The 11,991-nt window shown below is 38.8% G+C and overlaps 1 protein-coding gene across 2 annotated transcripts; it reads right to left on the bottom strand.

The window, feature by feature from the left end:
* Nucleotides 1–7,984: 7,984 nt before the first annotated feature.
* LOC108676171 (ATP-dependent RNA helicase DDX55-like) lies at nucleotides 7,985–11,742 on the bottom strand. Of its 2 annotated transcripts, none has more exons than XM_047881821.1 (2): nucleotides 11,627–11,742; nucleotides 7,985–9,461 (listed from the first exon to the last, which is right to left on the bottom strand). In XM_047881821.1, exon 2 carries the CDS (start codon nucleotides 9,435–9,437, stop codon nucleotides 8,751–8,753), a length of 687 nt encoding a protein of 228 aa, XP_047737777.1. In that variant the 5' UTR covers nucleotides 9,438–9,461; nucleotides 11,627–11,742; the 3' UTR covers nucleotides 7,985–8,750. The 2 variants fall into 2 exon arrangements, with proteins under 2 accessions (XP_047737777.1, XP_047737778.1); XM_047881822.1 differs by lacking the exon at nucleotides 11,627–11,742 and adding an exon at nucleotides 11,066–11,305.
* Between the last annotated feature and the right edge of the window lie 249 nt (nucleotides 11,743–11,991).

Here is an 11,991-nt window from a genome sequence, read left to right as displayed (position 1 = left end):
TGTCCGTCCGTCTGTCTGTCCCTCCGTGACTTCACGTTTTCGTCAACGAGAAAATGCGCTCTCTGTCACTCACTGCAGTGAGTTCTGAGTTATATTTTTTGAATAATGCCATTCTATTACATTCGTAAAATTTTCTTCCATCAATAAACTGCAGCATTATAATTACTTGCCTCTATTATTGCCTATATTTCTACTCTTCACTTACAAACTTCCTCGCGCTGCCGATCTTTATTCCCTCTCACCTGCTTCATCGCCACCTTAACGGTGACGTCGGAGTGGCCGGCGTTGCGGACGCTGGCCTGGATCTGCAGCAGCGCCCCACAGACGCTCGCTTTGCTGGCGCTCTGCAGATCCAGCGTGACAGGCCCGTGCTTCAGGGGCCTTATGCCCCAACTCAGCTCCTCGCGCACCTCTAAATATTCCTATAGCAACATGCTGGCATTATTGACCCTACTTTCTATTCCGCGATATATATTCATCTGAATTACGTCAACATTTTGGAAATCAGGACAAGTCTGTCCAAATTTCACCTCATATCAGTGACTTTTGGTCACAGGATAATGAACCAAGTGACACTAGGTTACTGAAGGACTTGAAGTTCAGACCAACAAAAACTCAGGATATGGGTATAATATATCCTTAATTAATGTTATATTAAGAATATTGTGTACTCCTAATAATGGGTTACCTTGGCAGCACTGTCCCGGTTAAGGTCATAAGGCTGGCAGAAGGAGAAATACGTTTCAGCTTTCTTGTCAAATGCCTTAGACAATTTGGCGACGGCTTTGACTTTGTACCTGACGTAGCCGTGGGGGCTCTCGAAAGATGAGGGCGTTTCAACAGGCAGGATGAATTCGAAGCCAAACTCGTGGGTTCCGGTCTCGATCGTCGCAGGCCAGGCTTCCGAACTTGCTTGTTGCGCAGCTGATGCGGAGTAAAATATTCTTGTTCAGCGTTTAGAACCGATAGAACCGAGTTTAATAAAAGACTAATAAACAATGACCGGTGCCTTTTGTACTCTAATTTTACATAAAAGTACCTGAAGCTGTCGAAGTCAAGATTTTTTTTCAATTATATTGTCTTCTGATCCTGCATTGTACATTGATGACCTCAGTTAGCACACTCAAATGATGGAATAATAATTTAATTCGTCTCACACAGAGTCATTTATTTAATGTTGATGACAGAGCAACTATTCAGATACAATTCGCATTTCATAAGTTCAATTGAGTAACGCCGATGTTGATAATATTTAATTAAAAATAATTCCCAATGGCGTTTAATAATACCCATTGTTGAAAGCCATTAAAAATTGAGTGCGGTTCACGTGCGTTGAAACGGTATCGGCGATCTTGGCGATCGAGAGTGGAATTTCGCGGTGATCTCGTTTCACCGGAAAAATGTCTATCTTGCGTTCAGATATAACTACAGTAATCGTGCTGCCGTAAATTTATGGTCCGTTTTTGGTGTGATATGAAACAAATACTGAACGCGCATCAATGACGTAAAACATTTACCAGTGAACCGTCAATGCATAAATTAAATTTAATGATGGATCTGTTCACAGGCATCGACGTCGTTCATTTCTTCCCTGACGCTTGTCGTTCATTTCATTACGACGCTGTGCCCAGTGAACATAAGATCTTCTTATGTTCCCTGATTTTTGTTTTGTTTTAGAAAAGTCCCAGGCACTTGTCCTGAAATTTCTGCCCTGACCAAAGATCATGTGCTTCCTCTCTCTGGCGCGTGAGATGGCGCATGCTAATGTGGAGTCGTATATAATTTATTTAACTGTACGCGGTACAGTCCTGTACCCCTATGTCCAGCTAGTAGATGATACTTTAATGCGGAAACTGTACATGAAGTCGCGTGCATATAAATGCATGTCAGGTTGATGAAATCAAAAGTGATACTCTCGGCGACATGTTCTAGATTTTTATTTTCGATGCAGTGTGGTCATGCAGGTTCGCTAGAGTTTCATACACACGTGGCCAGTAAAGTCATTTTATTCACCTAAAATCCTAGTCACCTGATGCCAAAGTTGAATCGTATGAGGACTTTAACTGTGCTGATTGAGTGGGATCTTCAATTCCGTTATGATTAATGGAAGCACAATGAAAAGATTGTGTGCCACCCGTTCCCAGGTCACGACACGATCTCTTTTTAGCGCATTTTCGCTTTATAGAAAAAAATGCCTGTCTCTTATACACATCTAGATGTGTATAAGAGACAGGTGCTACACCACTCTACAGTTATTCTATTATAGGGAAAAGACTAATTTACTACNACATGAGTGCATACAACATGAGTGCATACAACATGAGTGCATACAACATGAGTGCATACAACATGAGTGCATACAACATGAGTGCATACAACATGAGGGCATGCAACAATGAATGAGTGATAATGTAAGATTCGAAGTTTGTTCAAGCATTAAGATAATGAAGCACGGGGAGAAACTACAGACACTGAAGATGAAGATATCAATTGGGAAAATTTAAATTTATATTAATCTGCAAGTTATTATAGACACTGCATTCTTAACGAGAAAATGTGAGCAACTGAAGAAAATTTGCATCAATAGTTTTACAGAGAACTTTCGACTGTGAATACCGCCTAAATTTCTTCACTCAGTTGCTTGAATATTAAGTCTTAAGATAAAGATGAATAATAATAATGATGAATATTAATAATGATGAATGTTAATAATGAATATTAATAATGATGAAGGTTAATAATGATGAATGTTAATAATGATGAATATTAATAATGATGAACGTTAATAATGATGAATGTTAATAATGATGAATATTAATAATGATGAATGTTAATAATGATGAATATTAATAATGATGAATATTAATAATGATGAATATTAATAATGATGAATGTCAATAATGATAAACATCAATAAAACTGTGTGTCAATGAATTTTGATCCGATCTAAGCTCACTAGCCTGAATTAGAGACGGCAGCCATAATAAATGTGCATGGGTATGTGAGTATTTTCAAGCCTCAACTGTTAATTTCTCTGAAGCTAATCAGTCCACTGTTGAATTTTAAACGTCGCTGAATATCTGGGTTCTTTTGAATAATGAGGACTTAAATAGTCACGCGAGATGAAGAAGAACTACACTATTTCCAGAGACAAAAGCACAAAGATGAAATCAGAGTAATTATATGAATCTCCAAAATTTATGAGACAAGCAAGAGAATGCCACCGAGTTTATTTATTTTGCATCTGTTTTGAAAAGAAAATTGTCGCCATTATTAAATTTTTGGGACTCGAGTTCATAATAGTAAATTATTTCAGTCACCTGTGCAGGAGACAGGCGAGTCGGCGACGAGTGTAACCACGCCTCTGATGGTTTGGCCAGCGAAATATATCGGCAATTCTGGACGAAGTTCAATTGTAAACGACTTCACCCCCATAGCTGAGACACTGCTAAACGTTGTACAGCACAGATATTAAGAGATCCACGTAACAACGCTAACAAGTCCTGTTAATCAAAGCGTAGTGAGCAATGTTTTCAGCGAGGGATCTGTTTACTTACTAAGACTGCCACGGTGACGTCTGTCATGCAGACTTTCCGGAACGACGTAATTTATCTTTGTTATCAGCGCTCATTATCGCACGTATCCCGGAGTGCGTCAGCAGGATGACTGCAATACTCGTACCCTATTGGAAAACGAACACTAATTGCAAATATAGTTAAGGCCTTTATTCGAAATATCGTGTAAGAAATAATGAATTTTCGAAGCTTATTTACCATTAAAAACGCATGAATTTTTTTTACCTAAGTATTAATACTTGCCTAAGCAAAGAACAGAAAATTTTCAATCATGAAATGAACATAATTTTTCGAACCATAATTTTATTTGCAGAAAAAAACGTAAGTTCCAGCGCAAACATGAGGCATATTTATTTGGTGAATAAATTTGTTTGACATTCAGCTCGATCATTTTCATTTTTACTTAAATTTTTGGTTTAGAAATTAATCCGATTTAAACGTTCAATTTTATTCAGGGTGAGCTTAGAATGCGGGAAACACTGCCGACTACACATTGAATTTATACATAAATCAAGATCCACTAAATCAAGATCGTTTGCATAAAATCAAGATCCACTGACTTTCTGGCGCAACCGCCATGGTCTGATTTTTCTCATGTTCATTTTATATAATAAATGTTACATTTCTCTTCAATACTCAAACCAACCGATACTCCCACCGATAGCTAGACTAGAAGAATTTACTAGACAAGGTGTGCGTATACATGAAGGTAAGTTTTCGCTATTACTTTAAGCTTCTGCCAAGCTGAGCTTAAGACCTGAATGTGTTTAGGCTGATGCACTTATATGAACAAAATTATCTATGTGTATTGGCCAAACACATGCAAGGCAGCTGTAAAAAAGAACTTTGCTGGCTTAAACTAACCTGCGAGTTGGCGTTCATTAGCTATTAAACTTCAAAAAACCACCGGGTAGTACGAATGGTATGATTCTGGTATTATACCAGATTTCTGGCATGGTTCGTATTGTTCATACCAGATTGAGGACAGACTGACCTATACCAAGCAAGTTTGCCGTGGAGAGGGAGCCATGAAATTAGATATAGAACTTCTCTGAAGACTCGTCCCAGCTAAGTGGGGTAGGAAGGTGTGATTTTCATTCAAATTCGATTTATTGAATAGATTGATCAATTATTTAGTGATATTATAATACAGCGCCCAGAAACTAGAAATAGAGGGAAATCCTCATTCCGGATATCATGGTTATCATGGTATGTTTGTAGTGAATAGTTGCTAGTTATTTCCAATATTAAATATAAAATAGAATATAGCAATTAGAGGTAGTTCAGGAACTAACAAAAATTAATTTTTTACAATCAATAATAATTAATCCACATATCAAGTATTGTTGTTCATGAGTAAAAAAGTCTCAGGAAGCTGGCGTGGACGAAGCAGCATGATGCTGCATCGTCTGGGGTACGTAAGTCTAATTAAGTATTGTTTTTCGTGTGCGTCTGAGCGCATCTATACTGGTCAATATAAGTCGTGCTTCATTGGCTTCATTACGTTTTCAGTGTGTGATAATTATCCCAGTCAAGTCATTTGGCTGGAAATTCTGAGTCCGCCGACCTCAAGAGCATCCGGAAGAACGCATGCTCACCGATTCCCAGTTCAGCATTTCTGTGAAGTGGAACTTGCAAATAATGATTCAACTCAAGCATCGAATGGAAACACATCGCAGGACACTGCTGGAAAGAAGCGTAAAGGCCCCATGCAGTCTGGTGAGGAAAACGTGCCTGATGGTTTTGGTTTGCGAATGCGCCCATATGTCAACGGCAGATCAGTGGACTCTGTTGAAGTATCTGTTAATCAGAAAGAACCAACTAACACACAGGAAAGTGGAAATGCAGCAGAGGATGACAACTCAAGAGTGATACTAATGAGGCCTGAGGATGTTAATTTCACCGGAACAGCCATGTTTAACCTTGGAAGCACAACCATTCAACACCATTCGCATCAAGAATGTTAGAACTCGTCGTCTCTCCAAGGTACGAGCTGCTGGTGTGCATGGGAGGGGTGCGCTGGGGTACCAGTACCACCCACCTCAGGCCGGGCCAGGCATGCGGGTGTCTACCAAAGTACATCATGGGTCGAACAGTCTGGTGGCAGTCGCAGGTTTGGTTCGTTGTCACACAGTCAGGTTCACAGGTTGTTGGTGATAGGCACCTTATCTATAATATGGTAATAATTTACTCTATTATTCCCTGCCAAGGCGTTTAATACAATCTAAACGGCGTTTAATACAATGAAAACATGGGTTAAAAAATTCATTCTTCATTAATTAAAAATTTCCCAATACAAATGATAGCTTGGAGAAAAATGACCATGAAATAAATTTGCATCTTGGCATGTAATTACGTAATTAAAATACGGTAGCAGGTTCCTAATAATAAATGGCGCCAATAATGCCTTATATGTTAACATTGCAACCGACTGCAATGACGTGTCACGTGTGATCATGTCTCAATTAGGTACCTCTCTGCAGTACAACAATTTAGTTTGTCACTAAATATTTTTTCAATTTTCTATATCGGTACAAAGAAATTTTTCAGCCTATAACTAAAATCGCTTTTGGTGTGATGAAATGCATGCATTTGAATACTAAGGGGCAATAGGTTTCCCTAACGATCTAACTTTTCAGCACTTTAATTCACAAACGTAGATAATAATATGCAAGCTTAAGGTTTGAGAATGTCTAACATTGAAGTGCATAGACTAAGTGGTTCTTTCTTAATTAAGTCCTGGCTGAACGCTAAGCCTAATTAGCTAAGGTAACCGTAACGGTAGTAGCGCCCTGTTGCCGTATTAAAAAAAAGTTAGGAATGCGTTACCTTGTCAGCAAATCACTGACAGATTTTCAAGCTAAACCCACCAGTCACAGACGAAAAATTGGCCGCTGTGTGTACGTGAGCGAGTTTTAAATAGCATGGTCCCACATCTTTATGAGAAATTACCCAGCTAGCAGTCAAGTATAAATGCCCGTTGCAATCATTCTGATTAACCATATTTATTAATTTGGATCTAAGATCTTTTTAGATCGTAATCTCCTTCCAGTCTTTGTCACTAAATCCATGGGATGAACTCCACCTTTGCCCCCCCGAATAAAAAAATTGAAGTAGCGTTTTCTCTTCTGAAATTGGGTTAATCGTATACGTATATTGATTACCATCGGTAAACATTATAATCTCTTGCAGGTCCCATTCTTCTTTAAAACTTGAGAAACTTATTTTACAAATGTAATAAAATACGCAAGTTCTCCCACATCGCAACCACGTAGAAAGATAAAGTCAAAGACTTTCACTGTATCGCCCTTTTGCCATGTTTTACGTGCGTGGGAAGATATTTCCGGATATATAAGCAAAAATAGATAAATACATTCTAATTGTTTTTATTCCACAAAACCAACACTCTTAATATCTCAGTTTACTCGAATTGCAATGATCTTAACATGATGAGAACTAAAAAAGTTTCGAACGGATGATAGGCTGTGATGGGCGTCAAAATTTGCATACTCGGCCGTATAAAGAAGACACGCCGAAGTGGAGTACCTGCTTTGCCTGCTCAACCTTGTCTACAGAGCAAACAGTCAATAGTATATGTTTCGGATGTAGCAGTCCCAGCCAGGCCACGATGGATCGCCGCCTTTGACGATCGCGCATCCATTTAGGCCAGTTGATCCACGAGCTGTTGCATGCTTCTCGCCGCTGGTGGTGGTGCAGGGGCGGTCGATCAGGGATTGCGCCCAGGAACACGCCTAGTTATTTCTCGAAGGTCTCCAGGGTGAACGCTCCCTCTAATTCTAATAGATCTTTTGGTAGGACGTTAAACAGCCTCGGACCTGCCACGGAAAGGGATCCTTCCCGCAGAGTTTGAAATCTAGCCGCAGATGTGTTACGCAGAGGGGGGATCCAGCACAGCCTCCCCCCTTCTCTCGTTATGGTATGTTTCAATACTGAAGGTCTTTCTTTAGAAATTTGGTGCCATTTCGGTTATCATTCTCCGTGTGCACAGAATGACATACCTCTCCCGTTTCCTCTGCAGTAAGTACAGGCCCAAGCACTAGAACCTCTCCCAATAGTTCAACTTCTCAATCCCTCTGATCCTGGATGTGAAGGTTTGCTGGACCCCTTCCAGTTGCCGCACTGCGCCGAGTGTGAACGGGGTCCAGAGCTGGCAGCAATATTCAAGAAGAGAAAATAGAGAAACATTCTTCGGAGGTTCCATATGATATTTGGTATAGTTTTGCGATAACACACGAATGATACCAAGACATTAGGCCTTAGGATACTATCAAATCTGAACTTTCCATCAGAGCAGTCACAGTTTCGCCAACTTACGCTTTAATTAAAAGCGGATGCGTACAGAATATTCTGCCAAGCTATTCGAAGGATAGAATAAAGTAAATTATTTTCATCTTATATACTTTCTGTCATTCGCTATCTCAGCAACATTAGGTTACATCACCTTTCCATACTAACCATCTTTTTTTATGGAGAATGTTCCGATTTCCAGTCAAACATCTATCAGACTGGCCTATCATTAAGATTGATGATCAGGATTGAATCATCTGGTTTTTACCACCACCAAAGTTTATTAGTTTTCTAAATTGAGAACCTGACAAGAGAAACGGAAATTGAATCCGTACGTTAAACATGGAAATATGAGCGACTTGAAGAATGATCGGCGGAACTATTTGGAATCTAATGTTAATACTGAGGGAGGATAAATCTTTTACTTTCCCATAAGGAAAGTCTTATTTGCTAATTTGAAGAATGATACTAGAAAGAACAAATTCTGAATTGTTTGGAAATTAATACACAGTGATGAGTCTAAGATTGCTTCTGAATCAAAAGTGAAAGGACAAACAAGGGTTGGTTGGCTACTATAGAAAACAGTGAACCAAAAAAGGGAATTTAACAAGACTGCTGATATTTGAGGAGCAAATAAGAATAAATCTCACAACAAATTGTGCGGAATTTGATTTTCCCAGAGTTCATTGCCTGATGCATACACAGATGAAGCATTGCAAGAGGAAAACGAGTGCTTGAGCAGCCGTAGTGAACTAAGCATTTTTCCCACCGTCTGAGCCACAGCCAAAGAACTTTTCAATTTCTTCATCAGAAACTTTCCTTTTCTTGTACTTCATACACATGTTATAGTCTTCATTTAGGTCTGGATCATTGCTGTGGAGATTGCATCACCCTAATCCGACGGGGCTTTCTAAGGCCAGCCCTAATCAGTTTAACCTTGTCTGAAGTTTGAGTGGCAGAAAAAAGCCCGGTTCTTCTCTGCTTGGGAAGGCATGCAAGAATTGTGCTGATTGTTTCGGTAAAGCCAACTTCTAAGAGTTTATCAGCTTCGTCTAATATTAAGATTTCCAACGCCCTGCAAGCAAGTTTCAAGCTCGTGCTACCAGATTCACATCTGTTGAAGATATCCTCAATTCTTCCAGGCGTGCCGACGATGATGTGACCGCCATTACTTTCAAACTTTGCAACGTCTTCAGACACAGCTCCTCCACCTACGAGTAACAACGACGACACTTCTTTGCAGTGTTTCAGCAAAACCTGAAGAACACCGTGGATCTGCGAGGCCAACTCTCGCGATGGTGACAAAATCATAGCATAAACCTCGTACTTTTTGATGGGGTATTCTCTTTGAAGTATAATTTGAAGAGTTGGTACCAAAAACGCTAGAGTTTTACCACTACCTGTGACAGCCTCGGCAACCACCTCATAGTGGGACAACATATTAGGGACACAAGCAGCCTGTACGGCCGTCATCTTGGGAAAATTAAACTCCTTGACGCCGGCGGCTACGGCGGGATGTAGAAGAGGGGACAGGCACTCCCATGACTCATCCATGACTCAGTTGAGATGAGCACAATCCTGGAAGAAAATAAGACTGATAAGAGATCGAATAAAACCTTATTACCATCATTTATTTATTACCTGAGGATCATATCTACTTTTCCTTATATCATAATTATTGTTCAAAAATAGTTATTACTCACTCAATATGACGTTTTGGAGAAATTTTGGTAAACTCGTATGTAAACAGAAGTGAATGCAACAAATCACTTGCTTGATCAAAATGTTTCCTTATAAGAAATTTCAGATAACATCTTAGTTGAAATCAGAGACTATGGAAATTTTATGGACTAAAATATTTTGTAATTGGACACAAAAAATTAAACATCAAAATCCATCAATTTGNCCTGTCTCTTATACACATCTAGATGTGTATAAGAGACAGAAGTTACCCCGCCGGTCTAAGTTACCCCATTTTACGGTAATAGTTAAAAATATTTGTCCTTATATAGTAATATGAAATCATCAATGAGTCGACATGATTTATAACAAACAATTGAAACCAAAACATTGAGTTAAATGCAGGAGTGATTAATTAGGAAAATTAATTTCAGTATCAAATGCTAGAACTTGAATCAATGAAGCAGAAGCTGGACACAGAGAAACAAGTTAGATATGAAAACACCATTCCAAACATGTTTCTACCTATACCTACATTAAAAACTTGGTAAATCAGCTGCTGTACAATATGCAGAATAAATCAAAGGTGTTGAAACAGGAGTTCTCTAATTAATGCTCCAGCAATGTAAAGCTGATATTTTAGAACTGCATATTAACTGAACATGGAACTTCATTACAAAATACAAGACTAATGTTCTAGTTATCAAACCAAGAATTGTATTGAATTTAAATAAAACTAGGTATATACAGGTCTGCCATATTTATGGCAACGGATGCTTGCTACCGGTATATAAAAATAAATTGGTGTCCAGGAGACTTTTCTTTTAGGTATAATGAAGCTTTAAATCATCTATTAATTCATCTATTTTATGTTGCAGGGCAGCAGGAGTCTAAGATGTCTAAATTTATTATTACCTTTGGCACAAGATAGAAATGCAATTGTAACGACTCATGAAAAGGGCGAGAGTAATTCAGTCATTGCAAAAAAAGCTCCAAATTCGTCATGAAACTGTGTGGAAGGTGGTAAAAAATCCAAGAAAACTAATGAAATGTGCAATCGACCTGGTCAAGGAAGGAAACAAAGTGTCCGAACAAAACGATTGGTCAAAAACACAAGGGAATTTGAGGAGAAACCCTAGTCACTCAGCTGCAAAATTTGCTGCAGAACTTAGAAGCAGGAGTCAGTCGGGCATCAATGCATAGAGTCCTCAAAGATAACCTCAAAACATCCCCTTACATTTACTTACAAGATGCAAACAAGGCATGAACTAACAGACCATCATGCACGAATGAGGCTTGAAAGATGCCAGCACATTCTGGATCTTATTGAGGATGGCATGCTGCCCAACTTGGTGTTCAGTGACGACATAAAGTGACATTAGTTCTGACATAACACATTCACTTCATACTAATGCTAATCAGATAGAAACATACCTAACCATTTTTACTGTCAATTAAAATGGAATAGTTTTCACAGCTTGGATTTTAGTGATTTTACTCACCACACAGATGGCTGTGATGCTAATCAGCCTACTCGCTAAACTTTAATGGCAGACCCTGGATGGGATCAGAGTTGACAGATGGCCTAGGATTGCTAGAAACGGCCAAGTGGGAGAATAAAAAAGCCCTATGAAGGGCTTTTCCTGTGTAGGTATTCCGTGTAGGTTCCAGTGTAGAAATTCCATCTCTTTTTTTGTGCAGTTTTTAAAATCTAATTAGAAAGTACCCTTATCATAAATTTTAGCCGGCCAACGCAATTGAAAAAAACTAAATCGCGGAATTTGTCTTTATAGCTAACGGACCGTCTGGCAACACTGGATAGAATTACCCATGGTTGAATTAGTACATGTATTAGTTCAACCATTTACCATGGGATTACCTTCTACTACTTGGTTATCATTTCATCATTCTCATGAAGTTTCAAGAATAATCTTAGTTTCAGATCTTCTTTGATACTAGACAATGGCAAACATATATATGAGTAATATGACAGCAATAGGAAAAACCTCACTATACAATGAGGATTATAAGCTGAATCAATCTAATTCTTATTATTTGCTCACCTCAGTTTCTCTCCTCTTAGGTTAAACAAGGTACGACGACCAAGCGAATGAGTTGGCAAGTACTTTCTTGACAATCACGATCCCACTCCCGGCTCCGATCTCGCATCACGTGATCGAGTGGCAGTTGAGGAAACTGTAGATTGTTATTTAACTAAACATTGCAAAATCAAAAAAATTGTCACGATCTAAACATTACAGTTGGGAGGTTAGGTATTCATATACGAAGTTTCGTTCAAATCTGTTCAGTATTTTAGAAGACATTTTGTGCTCACTGCGAATTTAAGCACGTATTCTTGTTTAAATCACGAATGAGGTAAAAGTAACAATAAACTCGCAAACGAAGGCAAAATCTAAAAAATTGTCAC

Source organism: Hyalella azteca, unplaced genomic scaffold, assembly GCF_000764305.2.
Source record: "Hyalella azteca isolate HAZT.00-mixed unplaced genomic scaffold, Hazt_2.0.2 contig8891, whole genome shotgun sequence".
NCBI classification, from domain to species: domain Eukaryota; kingdom Metazoa; phylum Arthropoda; class Malacostraca; order Amphipoda; family Hyalellidae; genus Hyalella; species Hyalella azteca.
This window is presented reverse-complemented; position numbering and strand designations above follow the sequence as displayed.

Bases quoted from the DNA above. Each gene is read 5' to 3' on its own strand.
- LOC108676171 (XM_047881821.1), bottom strand. From the start codon at position 9,437: ATGGATGAGTCATGGGAGTGCCTGTCCCCTCTTCTACATCCCGCCGTA.